Source organism: Culex quinquefasciatus, chromosome 2 (genome assembly GCF_015732765.1).
Source record: "Culex quinquefasciatus strain JHB chromosome 2, VPISU_Cqui_1.0_pri_paternal, whole genome shotgun sequence".
Lineage (NCBI taxonomy): Eukaryota > Metazoa > Arthropoda > Insecta > Diptera > Culicidae > Culex > Culex quinquefasciatus.
The window spans coordinates 39,132,554-39,149,247 of record NC_051862.1 but is presented as its reverse complement, the minus strand read 5'-3'; the positions used below and the strand labels follow the sequence as shown (position 1 = coordinate 39,149,247).

Here is a 16,694-nt window from a genome sequence, read left to right as displayed (position 1 = left end):
TAGCTCATTTTTTCACGTCTCTCATTCTCCAGCAGCCGACCGGCACGAGTCAGGCGGCAGTGGTTGAACGGACACAGTAGGCTTACAGTCAGATGCTAGCAGTGAACTGACATTTTGGTTTGCTTCATGTGTACGCTGGGTTGGAAACATTTTGCAGGCCTGAACACTACCTTAAATGCCAATAGTTTGAAAACTGACCTAATCTAACCCCTTAGAGGGGGTGACATTGGGTCAAATGAAACTAAAATGATACTCAAATACAACGATATTGTAAAAACAAGTCATCCAACAGTGTTTCTTGTTCGAGGGAATCGTATTGACATGCTACAATGTTTCCAACAAAAATATTAGAAAAATGATTTTTCGAGAGGTCATTTTTGGCCAAAAACGTACCTCAACTTTAGACAGCTGCCAAAAAAAACAGGATTTGTTCAAGGAACGAGATTTTTTCAGCGAAGTCATCTTAAGATGTCCCCTACACAACCCTTTTAACAGAATTTAGTTTCATTGAGAAGAATCTGTGAAATGGTAAAATCTGTAAAAAAATCACTTTGACCCAATCTCACCCCCAGACCCAATGTCACCCCCACTGACGGTAGTTATTTATTCATTCAATTTCTAAGATTTTAAATGTTTTATAAATATTTTCGGTCCTTCACCTTGTGAAAATTAAGGTGTTGTTTGATCAGTTTCAATAAATTTCCGAAAATTTTATTTATTTATATATTTTGCATTCGTAAAACCCAAACAGAAGCTAATACTGAATCTCCCTTTTGTTCTGTTAATTCAGGGATGTATTTAAGAGATGATCTTGCCTAATCTACGCATATGAATTAATAATCTCAAAAATATTGGTCAATTGAAAATTACCTTTTTTGTTTAACTTAATGTCGTATTTAATTCCAGCAAGTGCCATATAAACGCCAGAGTTATTTGCTTTTTAATGAAAAATGTTTGCCAATGGCATATAATCAGATTGAATATTTGTATGTGCGATAACAAGGTATATTAATTTATATCCATAACACAGGCCAACAAAAACGAAACAAATTTAAATGGGCAATTGTATGGCCAATTGCACTTGATTATGGGGAAATTTTAGAGTTTGTTTCCCCATGAATTGAGAATATGCTTAAAAATTGTTCGCCAGTGTTATCATTTGATTGATTCCATTGTGGTTAATAACTTTTACCGTGACACAATCACACCCAAACATTGCAGCATTAATCCATTAATGCAAAACAAACATAATTACCGGCAAAAGCAATTCCATTTTCCAACTCGAAAAGCCCATCAACTCCACTCCACGTGACGTCCTGCACTACTTACCGATCCCTTCGCTCCGGCCGGCGGCCACCGTACTCGTACGGCGGCGAGGCCGGTCTCCCCTGGCGGTCCATCCAGGAACACGTTTGCCGGTTCGGTGGGGGCGGATACATGGCCGATCCTCCGCCGGGACCCACCACGGTCCCCACGCCGCCACCGCCACCGCCGGCAGGCCCCGCCACGATGACACTCCCGAGGGGGTCTCCGCCGGTGACGGCCGCGGCCAGTCTGCTGGTGCTGCCGACCACGCTCGGAGGTGGTCCGAAGCCGTGCAGCGGTGCCGTCGAGTTGATCATCGACGCTCCGGCTGCTGAGGGAGGCGCCCGGACGGTCATGCTGATTTGGCGCGACGATTTCAGGATCTGCACACATCTCTACAGAGTTTTAGCGCGCAACGCGACCAAAAGAGAGAGAGAAAAAAGAAAGAAAACGGTGGCAATAGAACGGTAGATAGACAGAGCGAGATAGAAACCGGAAGGAGCGTAGACGAGCGCGCGACAAAGAAGAAGGTGAGAAAGAGGGAGGGTGGAAGAGGGGCCGGGGGAGTTATACACTCGAGGGAGTTAGACAAAGATAGTCACACACAGGGGTAATTTTATGATTGATTCTAAAGTTACAATCGAGTTAAGGAAAAAATACTACAGGAAAAAAGGAGCTACTTCACACATTTACGGTATGTTTTGGGTTTGAGCTACGATTACTTATTAAAAAAATGTGTTTTTTTTATCAAAGAATCCAAAAAATTACTTGAAAAACGTATAATAATCCCTGAAAATATTTTATATAGAGCGATTCCAGCCCAAAACAGAAATTTGTTATTTATTTTTTCTACTCGACCCTCTCCGATATCAATCAGACTTTGTAGACGCATGCTATCCTAGGCTTACATAAGCCATTTTCGTGTATATGAAGCCAGTTGCACTCGAGAATGACGATTGAAAAGGTCGTAAATATTTACGTAATTCGTAATTCAAATATTGCTGTACCTAGAAGCCGTGTAGAAAAGTGGTCAAAAATACAAAAAGTTGCAGGAAATTTGATGGGCTTATTTTGGGTTTCTATGTGAAATAGTCACATAAATGTTTAGAAACCCAATATATGACCAAAAATCGACATTTTGACACTTTGGCTCAATTCGGACGGCAGATTTAGATTCAGCGGGCAAAATTACTTGAAAAAACATATAGTTGAAGTTTTAATAAAAATACCCCTGGGATTTTATCAACCTTTGAAGTGCTAGATTTCCTCTTCAGATGCAACCTGGAGCTCAATATTGAGATATTTGAGTTTTTATATTGCAGCTTTTCAACCCTAAAATGGCTGTAACTTTTTACCCTCAAGTCCAAATTGTTTTTTTTTTTTCAAAAATCGTAAATGTTTGCTTTTTAGAACTCTATAAGAACTTTTTTTTTTTTAAAAAAACATCACTTTTCTCTAAGCTTAACCCTGAATTGCAACGTTTAAAAAAACTTTGATTTGAACAGATATTTTTTTCCAAATTTGGTCGTAGAAGGCTTAGATTGCGATTTTTGGGGTCTTCGACAAAGTTGCTTGGATTGGCAAACTCAACATCTTCCTAGAAGACAAAAAAAATCCCAAAAATATTCCTGCAAAGCTAGAATTTCAATAACATCATATTGGTGATCACCTTAATTGTCAACCAAGCCAAAAGTCCCTTCTTATTTGCAAAAACTCTTCTGTAGAAATCAAAGCTCCAGAACGGCACAATTTTTGGAAAAAGAATTTTCCCCTCAAATTAGCGATCTGGCTCTGGTGGTGCAATCTTCAATGTAATTAAGCAAATTTGTAATAAAATTCTTAACCTTTCGAAAAAAAATTTTAGAACTGGTCAAGCTTAGCCATGACTTCTACAGTCAAGTAAGGTTCTTTTTGATTTTTCAAATATAATTAAAATTAAAAAAAAAAACAATTTTTTAACGTTACTTAAAAATAGTTTCTGCGCAATTTTGTTTGAAAGTAAAATAAAATGAATACATTTGAAGAGCCTAATTATTTTTTACCGAGAGGTCCTAACCAATATCTACAACATTGCTCAAGGCACCAAATCTATTAAAAAAGTCGTTTTCAAGATTTGGATTTTAGAAAAATATTAAAAGCCTTTTTGTATAAACAGCTGCAAAAATTCTTTGAAGAATTTCGCAAATATCTTATTTTGTACAAAACACTATATTTTATCTTAATACTAATATGTTCATAATTGTGTTATGACTTTCTCTGTTTTATAGATTATTTGTATATTATTGCAAATTACGATTTTTTTAGTAATTGCAATAGTATACACTTTATTGTAAATACTTGATTGTAAATAATGGAAATTTTAGCATTTACAAAAAAATATGTTGAAAAAAAAATCTCTAAAAACTCTACGGAACCGTCAACAGGGGTGACATTGGACCATACAAAAATGCTGATATTTGTATCAATCTCACCTCCAGACCCAATATCACCCCTGATGACGGTACTGAAAATTTATACAAAAGTCATGTATTTTTTGTAAATTTGAGATTTAAAAAAAAAATTTTGGAAAAAAATTAGTTCTTCAGTATTTTACATTAAAGTTCAGATATTGTGAGAATCCATTTAAAAAAAAATCGCGTCGTCTGATACCCATATTGCAAATTTTTAATTTTTGAGTGTTTTAAAAATAGATATTTGAGGATAATTTTAGAATTTAACAATAAAAATTCAAATGTAGTGAGAATCCTTGCAATATTTTGCGTTCTTTGATACCCAAATTTAATTTTTTGAAAATAATGCATTATTAGTCACGTTAAAAATTCTTTGTTTAAACTCCGGTGTGACTTTGACAGTCATAGTTTTCCTTCTTTAAATCAGATTGAAGGTGTTTAAAATTTATTTTTACGTCAAATGCACCATCACTAAGGTTGCTGATATAGTTTTTAAGAAAAAAAAATCAATGTTTATATTCAGTTATCTATGTTTATAAACTTTTTAACAAAATACATATAAATTTTAGGTAAAATTGTTTAAAAGTAAAAAAAAAATTGGTTAAAACCAGTTTGTTTATAAATTTTTTAATTTATATGGCATTTTTAACTGAATTCAAAGCACGAATCAAAAGTTTTCACATTTTATATGAAATTTGTTCAACATAAAAGGCCTATACATTTTTAGATATTTTTTTTAGAATTATGTTCAACCATTAAAAATATATGTATAGAAAATATTGTAATTTGAGCAATATTTTTTTGGTTAAGTTCGTTTTTTTGCAAAGGAGAACCTTTTACCTAATTTGATAGAACTGAAACACACAAATCATAGCCTCTTGATTTCATTGAGTTCAAAACTGAATTTCAAATTGGTTCTCAAATAACACCATAAGAATTAGAAATTTAATTATTATAATACTTCACGATTACTCTTGACATGTTTTTTTTGTGAATCTTTATGATAACTTATTTGGTGTACAAACTACTCCAATCAATCTTAGGATACCTAATATTTTCTTAGCGCCATAATTTAAATTGTATTTCAAAATGTGTTCCATAACTAAAAAAAACTGTTTTCGATTATTGGAAATGATTTGAAATAACAGCAGAATAGAGATGATTTTTTATTATATTTTTGAACTCGTAGGAAATTACTTTTTCTGAGGGGAAAACAGTGCCTTCGGAAAAAATAGTTAAAAACCATTGTAACAAAATGGAATAAATCCGATGTTCTGTAAAGATTTGAATTTTGATTTTATCTCGATTGAATTTGATATTTCCTTTGAAAACGGGAATATTTTTAAGATCCATAATATTCCTGATAAGCTCAATGTTTTGACAACACTGCTTTGTTGAGATGTCTGGATTAGTAATTTATGAGCAGTTTAAATCTTTTTTTTTAATCTTTTACGGTTTTACTGAAAACATCTCTATGATACATTACCATAACTTTGTATGAACAGAACATAACCTCAATGAAATACAAAAGCTTAACGAGCATTTACGAAAACTGCACAAAAAACAAGTGTCACTACTCTAGCTTTCTTTCTACAAGCATAAAAAAGCAAACAAAAATATCCGGAATTCATAACTAGAACTATGTATAGAAAGAAGCAAAGCAGCTCCAGAAGGAAGTTGGACACAAAAAGCAACCAAATTATTTGCGTGGCCAAAGAAGTGTGGTAATCCTGGCGAAAATAACTATGCACTAACTGCTCTCTCGCTTGAGGGGAAAACATTCAAAGCTAAAGTGAAACAGAAGTAGGGGGAGGGACACGAGACAAAAAGAAAGCTCCTCAGCGCTTTCATAAATCACACCGGGCTGAAAGCTCGGCTTCGCTTTCACCGTCGTTGGTCGCTAGTTGCAGCCGGAATGAAAATAATCCATTTATTTCGAGTAATTGTGAGAGGGGGGACCTTTCAGATGAATGAGGGAACAAAGCTACCGTAATTTTACCAAATTTCGTTTAGTTTGAATAAAATTGTAAGGATAAACCTTGAAAAAGTCAGTTATCGGTGCAGTACGGTAACGGGTATTTGTTGCATTTCCACCGCTTTTTGTTTCATTTACTCGAAACTTTCGAGTCGAAAGTCCAAGGACATTCCGGGCGCACTCAATGGAATTCGGGAAAGCAAGTTTTTCCGTCGTTCCCGGAAATGAGCTTGTTTGTCATTGTTCCAGGACGGTGAAGCTTAAAGCGGTGCAGGTTTTTCGTTTATAGTTATGATTGAGAATTTTGCTGAAGTTTTTACATTTATTCTTGTTGACCTTCTAGTCAGTAAGAAAAATCAACTTATATTGTAATCAACTCTTCATTTTTAAGCATACCGTGGTTCAGCTACTGTTCCAAAGTACACACCACGGACCAGACTCCTCCTGGGAAGAATAACCAGAAACCACCGGAGAAGATACACAAAAGAAGCCCCCAAACCCTCTCCAGCAGCAAGGAATCCTGGAAGCGAAACGAGAGTCCTGTTCTTACACAAACCGGAAACAAAAAGCAGAGCGGAAAGATGATACAGTTGCTTTTGCCAATTTTCCCCACTTTTTTCTTCTTCATTTTTCCCTTTGCCAATTTGAAGTCCCCTCTCCACTCGAGGGATGCTTTAGCTGTTGCTGCAGCCTCTTCATGGTCAGTTTTCCGACTCGAGGTAATTCTTACAGGGAAAAGAACACGACTGTAACAAGGGGTAGTTTTCCACATGAGTGCGCTTTGCTGGTAATTACACCGGCAGCGAGACTTGAGCAGTGGTAAATGTGGGCTTCTTCGGGTGTATGTGTGTGTGAAATTAATGTTTTTTGCACAATTTTCCGTTGGGTTAAAGGTGCACTTTTCATGGTCGTTGAGATAATTGTGAAATTATGCTTGAAATTTTTTTTCTACTATATTTTTATGTGGATAAAAAATTTCAGCTTCTTGATCATTCTAAAAAAAACTTTAACTTGCAAGTCAAGACTAATTCCCAAAAGCTCTCTAAAAATTAAGCCTTGGTGCTCAAGATGTGGTTAGCATCACTTTTAGCACTATTGCAGCGGTTATGGTTTGCTCTTCCTCTCCGGTTGACTTGATGTCAGGGTGGTCTTGTTACAGTTTCTTGATATTAAGATTTAGGATAAAATCATAGGAACCTTAAATAAATTGAATAATTTCAAGTTAAAAATAAACCATAAATGTTTGAATAAAACTGTTGGAAGAGATTAAAATAAATGTTTAAAACTCAACCTGGATTAACCAGTTACGATATGGAATCTTTAAATAAGAATAAGAATAAAAAATGTGTAACCATTTTTTATACGGCTTCAACCACTACACTGCCAATGTCGCATAAATGTCCCATAAGCAAAAACATTGATGATTTGTTAAATGCATTTTTCGAAAAAAAAAGTTGTTAAATGTTTTCTGATGTAAATATCGGAGCAACATTACAAGGTAGACCGTTGATCATAACATAAAAAAATTAAGACACAAAATAGATTTTTCATGATTTTTTACATATTTTCTTGTTACTGAATTTTTTTTAATTGAGTCAAATGGCAGAAAAAAACTAATTTAAAATTGCAAGCTGATTTTTCAGTATCCCAAAATGTTTTATAAACTGATACAGTCATGTTTTTAAAAAATGTTCAAAATATCAATAATTTTATGTTAATATTATTTTTCACAAACTGTTACATCCATTTCCGATCGGTGGATCGGTGGATCGGTGGTTGAAAGCTTATAAAAAGCCTTAAAGAGCTTAATTTGATTCAAACTATCTGCAAAACAAACCTTAAATAATTCAGACCGTTCAAACTGAACAAGATTTTATTCAATTAAAATTTATATTTTGAGCTTTAATAATTTTCCATTGAGTTTTAGGAATCCTTTGAAAGGACGAGACAAATGTTTTAAACAAGGTTGAAAAAAATCACTTCGAGCGAATAACGATTGCCTGAAGAAAGGCCCTCTGAGTATGCTTTGATCGTTTCTTTCCCGACTGACACTTGATCGCTGGCTGTGGCATAGACGAATAAAAATTTGAATGATTGGGTTTAGTCGTCAACTTGCTGCGATCTGATTATAATTTTCCCCATTTAACACCCGCAGTCATGGGTTGTTACAATCATCGTCTGCACTCTTGACGAATGACAGCTAGTCGTGGCAATTTGAGGATAAAGATTATTCTCAGCAGTCTTATTCGTGAGGTATAACAGGCAGCGATTAATCGCCAAATTAATCATAGTCATCAGATTTTCAACACTGGTTTTAAATGAATAAAAATGATGTTTTTTTGAATTTCGGAAATTAGATATTGAAAAAAATCTTGAGGCTAAATAACGAAGTTTTTAGTTTTTTTGCGAATTGCCCTAGTAACATTTTTAAACTTACAGGTTTTATCATGGTTCTGGAAACCCTCATACGGCCTAAAAAGGCTTTTATGGCCTACTTAAAACCTAAATGTTACTAAGGTAAGATTTAAAAAAAACAAAAATCAAATTTCGAAAATCAATCAAAAGTTAAGAAACTTTTGAGAATTCATATGAAAACAAAATCGAACGGATTTCCCAGATTTTTAAAATTCTGAAATGGGATCGACAAAATCTCAAAAATGTCTGATATTTTATGGAGTTTCCGGTATAATGAAAAAAAAAATAAACTGTCTGTGAAAAATATCTAAAGAATCATTATCAACAACGCAAAAAAATCGGATTTTCAAAAGTTACCTAGGTTGTAACTCTTTAAAAAAAATAGAAGGACTCTTGTTTTCTTGTAATTCTAAAAAATTCTATCAAATTCCCTTGATTCCAGAGAACTTTGTAATAAGTCTTGAGATTTTCAAAAAGATAATTTCTGAAATCGTTAAAATAATAATAACACTATTGATAAAAAATGACAGTTAAAGAATCACCTTTAATAAATATTGATGTTTTTAATAAAAAAAATATCTAAAAAAATCCAAATAACGGTATTTTAAGATTCTCAAATATTCACAAATTTAAACTTTCTGAGATTTTCGAATTTAAAATAAAGATATGTTAAGGAGATCCCAAAAATATCATAAAGGAATCTTGAGTTTTTTATAGTAGCCAAGAAATTCTTGAAAAGGGAATTTATAATTTTAAAAAGAATTCTCAGAATTTTATAATGAATACGAAAGGACTCAAAAGGAATCTTTAAATACTGAAAATTCAATCTATTTCCAAGATTATCAAAGTGAATCAAAAAATTATCACAAAATCTCTTAAACTATTTGAAGCAATATTGAGATTACCAGATAATTTTGAGATCATGACAAGTTATTCTGAAAAATGTAAAAAGTAATTAAAATTCGAACGATTTTCCAAATTTAATAAAAACAAGATTAAATTTTTGAAAGAAACAAAAGTGTCTTAATAACTAAACTTAATAACTAAAAATCTTAAAGAATATTTGCCATTTAAAAAAAATATTCAGATAAATTACAAAGATGTTAAATTCTAATAACTTTGAATAGTCCTGAATTTTGAAAACAAAGTCATGAGATTCAAAATTTGTTTTTTCAAATGTGAATTTATTATTCTCTGAAAGTGTCTATAGTCTCGAAAGAAATCAAATGAATATGAAAATAATCAGATTTTCAGAAGAAATTTTAATATCCCAAAAAAATCTAGGGTAACCTAATTGAAATTAAGAAAATGAATTTTACTTTTTTCTAAATAAAAAAGTAAATTAATAAAATCTTAAAGAATATCGTCAAAGGTATAATCTTTCAAATTAAATCTTTCAAGTTAAAAAAAAAAATTATGCAGACCAAACTAGATTTCCTGACGTTTATTTTTTATCTTATTTTTTTCTCACTTTGAATTTCAAATTTTAGTTTTGTATTAATTTATTTTAAGGCAAATTTGAATGGTTGATTTCTTGTAATATTACTAAATGCATGATCAATATTTCATCACCGTTATTTTTGCCGCCATCTTGAATTTAAAATTTTGTAATCAACTGTGAGATTCACAAGTTTAAACTCTCTGAGATTATTAATGTAAAATTAGAATTTGCTAAGGATATGTCAAAAATTTTAAAAGGAATCTTGAGATTTTTGTAGTAGCCATGTAATTCTCGATAAGGAAACCTATAATTTTTGAAAATTCTTATGATTTAATGATGAATACGAAGACTCTCATAAGGAATCTTGAAATACGTAAAATTCAATCCATTTTGCGAAATTTTTCCAAGGACATCGAATTATCGAGTCTGGACTGTACTCTGAAAAACAAACTTGAAATACTCAAAATATATTCTTAATTCTAAAAATAATTGAAATTATCTTCAAAAGTTAAGATTTCTTAAGTTTGCCATATTCAAAATAAAATATTGATTACAAAAACCATTATTTTGTTTTTTATTTTAAGGATAACTTAAGTTTGCCAAGATTGTTATAAAATTTTAAATTAAAGAGATCTTGGAACTCAAAAGATTTGCTTGATTTGGTAAAAAGGATAAAAACAATTGAAGATTAATGAATATTTTTTGTAGATACCTAAGAAATTGATAAATATTTTAATTTGGAATTAAATGTAAAAACAATCCATCTATCCAGAACTACCCTCCATCCCCAACTTTCATCACGTCCCAACCGATTTACCCAAAGTGCAGAAAAGTTTTCCTTTAATCTTCTCTGATGCCACCTCGGCTTATCCTTCACAACTTTATTCCACCACACTATCTCTTTCTCTCTCTCGAACCAAAGTGCACCTTTTTCACTCTCTGAAATGAAGTGACTTGCATCACACTTTTCACTTCTCCCTCCAAAAAAAAGTTGCAAGAAAAGAAGCAGAAATATGCAAACCATGCTGCTGGTGATGATCCACCCCTCACACACTTGAAGGGACGAATTTGCAACTTTTCTGTCAGTTTGAAGATGGGCCCAGGAAAAAAAAAACACGAATTGTGGATTTAAGCGGATTACCCGCGGGGTCAAAGTTTCGCCAACTTTGGGGTTTTATGCAACGGAATAATTAAAATGCGCGCGCCAAAGCGGAAAAATATAATTATCGCCTAAAAAGTGAGTGTTTGTGAGAGGGGGAGGAGGGGCAGGGGGGTTTAAAAAGTTTATGATTATCGTGCACTAGGAAAATACCGACTGTTAGTTTTAATTACAAGAAAAGAGTGTGCAAATTCTACTAAAGGAAGCAGTGAGAGTTTATTAAAGGGTGGGTTGATAGAATCATTCTATTGCCAATCTTTTTCCTTTTTCTTCTTCTTCTCGAAATCATATTTTGTGTAAACTGTATCAAAAGTGATGAAGTGATAGTCTTTGTGTGATTGTGTGAATGTATGAATAAAAAAGTTTCGTCGAATGGTCATTTCATCAAATTTTCTTGAAGAGCTCAAATTCTACAAAAATATAAGCATGAGAATTGATGCATTTTTTTCATTAAATAACTCATTCGATTAAACGGCCACATGCAATTTTTAAGTCATTTCACCGAATACTAGAATCGCATTTCAGCAAGTGGCAATTCAGCCAAAAATGAATAAAACTTTTATTTTTTTATGTTATTTTACAAGTAACTTTTATCAAATTTTCGATGAAACGGCCATTCGGTGTAATGTCTCATTCTATAAAACGACTTTTCGGTGAAATGACCCGTTTTCGCTTAACCAGATAAAGGAATGATTTTTTTCGATGAATTAACCTTTAGGTGAAATGTTTAATTCGATGAAACGGCTTTTCGATGAAATGACCTTTTCCAGATGAAGGTAAGTTTAGTATATTTTTAATGTGGGTTATATTCGGTGAAATGACCCACTCTCAAATAAAACAAACAAAATTAATAGGTTGTAGTGTCCCTGAACAAGAAAGGTTAATTATGTTAGCAAAAGACTTGGCAATTGATGTTCGGATTCATGCAAGTGTGTTGCGATCAAATGTTCAATATTCAAACAAAACCAATTCAAACGCGCACGCGCCTTCAGTGCCAGCAAAACTCGAGGGAAAACATCTCAATTTTACAAGTTTGTAAAATTTAAATAAATTGAAAATTCTTCACCCCTAGTTACTTGCAAAAAATAAAAAGTTAAAAAAATCAATTGTGTCAGTAAAAAATATAAAAATTGTGATCAATATCTCAAAAAACTGTGATTTTTAAGTGAAAACATGATTGTGTGAATGACGAAAAACGTATGAAATCGAAAGTGTTTTCAAAAAGATCAAACCACCGAACTTACCTTGAGCGCCTCCTCGTGGTTGATGGACGTGAACGGCGTTCCGTTCACCTCCAGGATCGTGTCGCCGGGCCTCAGGCCAGCCCGTTCGGCCAGCGAGCCCTCCTCGATCCGCGATATGTACACCCCGATGCCTGAAAATTGGGAAAGGCCTAGGTTCGATTAGTTGAATTGCTGTTTCGAATGCCCGATAACGGAAGAAGTTAATTATTAGGGTGGGTACGGATTTTGAAAAGTTCTCAGATCAAGTTCTGGTGTGGTTCCCCTTGTAGGGCATACTCATAGGAACTCTCACGCCAAATTTCAGCTCATTTGGTTGAAAACTGGCTTGTCTCAAGCGGGTTCAAGTTTACATGGAAATTACTATGGGAAATTTTGAATTTTCGTTCATTCGCTCCTACAGGCCTGGGGAAAACATGTAGAAACTTCTAGGATGGCCAGAAATGAGCGGAATTGTCTGGAGAACAAGTTTCCCCAAGAGACCAGGTCGATTCGTTCAACCTCCATCGAGCTCAACGGCAATACATCCGGGGTTTTCGAAACCAACGGTTTTCCCCAGAAAAGCATCAAATTTTCCTTAGCATGCTATGAATGCTAGATGAACACCGCGACGCCACATGTCAAACAGCTACCACGTGGACTAGCATCGCCCATAAAAAAATACGTTTTATTACTTTTTGAACAATACAATTATCATGTATGGTGATCCTGATACTATTTAGTTGCATTCTAAACCTCCAAATAAGAAATAAAAACTGTTATGGTGCGAATTTCACAATCACGTGGTAGCTGTTTGACATGTGGCGTCGCGGTGTTCATCTAGCATTCATAGCATGCTAAGGAAAATCTGTTGTTTCGAAACCGATGTGCCGTTGAGCTCGATGGAGGTTGAACGAATCGACCTGTCTCTGGGAAACGTTCTCCAGACAATTCCGCTCATTTCTGGCCATCTAGGTTTCTACATGGCCTGAACGAATGAACGAAAATTCAAAATTTCCCATAGTAAATCCCATGTAAACTTGAACCCGCTTGAGACAAGCCAGTTTTCAACCAAATGAGCTGAAATTTGGCGTGAGAGTCCCTATAGGTATGCCCTACAAGGTGAACCACACCAGAACTTGATCTGAGAACTTTTCAAAATCCGTACCCACCCTATTAATTATTGCATACTTTTGGGCGCATTTCGCCAAAATTGCCACCAGATGTCACTGTCAAATAGTTTCAACCCAAAAACCACCACAAATCCCGATCAAAATCAGTGTAATTTTGCGTTGGAATCCCCGTACCAATTGTTTCAACAAATACATTTCACAAAAGCAGGTTCATTTTGGAATTCCGCCTCACGGATTGTGCAAATTGTGGTGTGCACAAAAGTGACACTTTATTTGCATTCCACACGGTAGGGTAGGCACAGACTGAAACGACACATGGCAGGACGTATCTGCTCCCTTTGTTCGGGGCCGTTTCCTGTGCAGCCGGACGCTATTGGACGATGGAATGGACACATATGTGAATGCCAGAGGCCACACAGGTCAGGTTCTTGTTTCGAGCAAAATGGACCTGCTGCGATGGTTGCGATAAGCTTGGGTGAAAGTGGTTTCTAGGTTAGATACAAAATTTGCTGAATGTTCAGTTTAACTCATGTTTAAATTACAATAAACCTGGTTTTCGTTTCAAATAATGCAAATTAACTTAAAATCCCATCAAATAATCGAGAAAAAAATCTCCACAAAACGAGCAAGTAGCCAATCAATCCCAGCATGTCCAACCCCAGCAGCAATCTAGTTCGATTTCCCCGAGCGAGAAAGGGATTTTTTTTCCAGATTTCCCAGAAACATCGAAAGCGAATGCTACAACGCGATCTACACCCACACAGACATAAACATACGTGATAGTAGCAACCGTGTTTCCTGCTGTTAATCCTGCCTCAAAGGATTATTTCCCCCTGTTCTGGCGAGGCCAGGGAGGCCGAAGCCCCGTCCTGTCAGTGATAGTGGCAGGATGGCTGGGTTCTGTGATGGTATCTCTGCTTTTCGAAGGGACAACAGTGCAATATTTGAACTGTTTAGTTGTTATCAAGTTTGAATTTGGATTTTTCTATAGCTCCAATAATCTTATTTTTCTATATTCTGCTTTTTGAGTGGCAAAATCAAAAAATGTTTATTGAACCCTTAAAACACCACGAAATAAAAACTGTTGGGAACAATCCAGATATCGGTAGCTAAAAAGGGAGGAAAAGGTTGTCATAAGCTAACGCTTTCAAAATCTCCGTCATTTTTTTATTAGTTGAAGTTCCATTGTAAAACTACTCATTTTTAATGTCGTTCTCGAATGAAGAAACGGCCTACTTTTCTTCATCACAAATAACAGAATCGAATCGACTACATTCCAAAAAAGGGCTGAAAAGTTCCTCTTTTCAGCTCACAAAAGGATGCTATAAAGTTCACTTATCAGCCTTAGCATCAAAAAGTATTAATATAAGATACTGTTTGGGAATGTCCCGCTCGTGTGGATCAATCGGACCACGCACTGGACTCACAATCCAGAGGTTGCTGGTTCGAATCCCGCGGCGGGCGCTCTAAAATTCTTTGTGTAAATATGGGTATCCGGCGCCGTCGCTCCGTGCCGTACTCAAACGCGGCGAAGTCCTTGTAGATAAAAAGGAAGACACTAGTGGTTGGTACTAGCAATGGTGGCCGACAGCTATAAAGTCAACTTCGTTGGGAATTTTACACATCATTTGATGGCAAATTAATCAAAAAATACACATTTATGATTTCTTCATTTTACAAATTCTTTGTTGTTTAAATTATATATTAGCCTTGGAATATGAAACTTTTTTTCAAGTTAATTATTTCAATAATCAATTGAAGATTTTATTCAAAGTGTCATATTCAATCAAGATATCAAGATATTTATGAAACGTTTCACCGAATTAAGATTTCAACAAATGGAAAAAGGCTATGATTATTGAAGTAAAGCAAATATTAAAGATACATTCTTTATAGGTACTAAGTCATTCGAACTCAATATAATCTTTAAAAAAAATTATACATATCTTTTAAAAACATAACAGGTTATACCTCAGATTGCTTGGCTTTTTTCTTTCAAATTAATTCAAATTTTAAATCCCACGTTCGAAAATATTCGATAAAATTGCTGGTAAAAATTTAAAAAAAAATCATGAATTTTAATTAATTTATCTTTATGTTTCGATATTCATAAAATCATCCATTTATTTAGGACTTTTATTGAAAAAAATTGTAATCATTCAATAATAAGCAAATTTATCAAATTTCATGAGGATTTTTTTAATGAAATCAATTTTGGGATTTTTGCAAACATTAAACAAAGTGGTTTACTAAAAAATGGGAAAAATATGCGGATTTATGCATCTTTAAAACAATATTAATTAATGATAAAATGATTCAATTAGTGTTATAGAATAAATAGGGCGCGAATGACCAAGAAGGTTAAAGCTACAAGAAATAAATGAATTAATAAGAACATAGAATAAATTTATTTAATAATCTTCTAAAACAAAAGTGCTGGGATCAATTCTTAATTGGACTGGGGGTTCCGTGGCCGGAATAATTACACCCTTATTTTTTGGTTTGACCTAAGTCATGTTAGGGTGGTCCATGAATGGCCATTTTCATCGATTTTCGCAAAAACCACATTCAAAAAATTAACTTCTCGTCGTTTCAACGGAATTTAGCTCTCTTGAACGCAAATTAAAAGTTATTAGACTTTTGAGGAAAAACAAATTTATGATCTAAAAATCTAGCTTATCATTTTAAAAGGTCGTTAGAAACATTGAAATGGCGTTTTGACGGTGTCTGGAACAAAGAGCCTATGTGTGACAAAACTTTTATCAGATATGACATGATTTTTTTGAAAATAAAAATTGGGTTTTTCAACGCACTATAAGCTAAATTGACAAAATGGCGAAAACGGGATAAAATCAACTTTTTTCACTGCTGTTTTCATGGGGAATTGCTGTTTCATAATTTTCAAAATTCAAAGACAGAAACTATCCCAAAAAGCTTTATGCATTATTGCAGTTATGCTTCTGTCAAAAATTTACTGAATTCAATTAATTTAAATTCAGAATATATTTGTGACAATGATTTTATTGAAGTACATAACTGCATAATTACTAGATCATAACTGCATTACAATATTTTTTTCCAAAATTCATAACAATGTATTCATGATTTTTTTTTTTTTTTGTAAGGCTATCGATCTGTTTTTGTGTCCTATTTGATTGTAAATCAAAAACAAAATTGGAAAAAATCCGACACGCTGGGAAAAAACTAAAAAATAAAATGCTAAAATAGAAAAAAAAATAGTTTTAAATATTTATTTTTTCATATTTTTCTCTCAATTGCAAAGAGTTTAAGAAAGAAATAAAGAAACACTTACGCTTACTTACAAAATGTGGGGGTGATTATGTTAAGATAATTGATGTTTTTGAGATCACAAACTATAAATATCGACCCCATTTCCCGTTGTCAAAGAGTGCCTATATTTGGCATGTTTTAATCACACATTAATATTATTACATTTTTATAAGGACATTTTTTTTTTTTTTGTAAAAAAAGTAAAATGGCAAATGGACACCGAGTTGTCAGCAAAGAATTTTCAAATAAAGAAAGAAGAGTGTTACAAATGATCAAGCTATAATACGTTTTACATCGATGAGATC

General features: G+C 33.7%; 1 protein-coding gene across 14 annotated transcripts in view; it reads right to left on the bottom strand.

The window, feature by feature from the left end:
- The window catches only part of LOC6045974 (whirlin), a 193,500-nt gene that overhangs the window by 118,073 nt on the left and 58,733 nt on the right, over positions 1 to 16,694 (bottom strand). For 12 of the 14 annotated variants that reach the window (XM_038252110.1, XM_038252111.1, XM_038252116.1 and 9 more), the window contains exons 5-6: positions 11,990 to 12,138; positions 1,330 to 1,700 (exon numbers count right to left, since the gene is read on the bottom strand). In XM_038252110.1, coding sequence (XP_038108038.1) covers positions 1,330 to 1,700; positions 11,990 to 12,138 — 520 coding nt within the window. The remainder of the gene's footprint in view (positions 1 to 1,329; positions 1,701 to 11,989; positions 12,139 to 16,694) is intronic. The other 2 variants (XM_038252112.1, XM_038252113.1) reach the window with 2 other exon arrangements.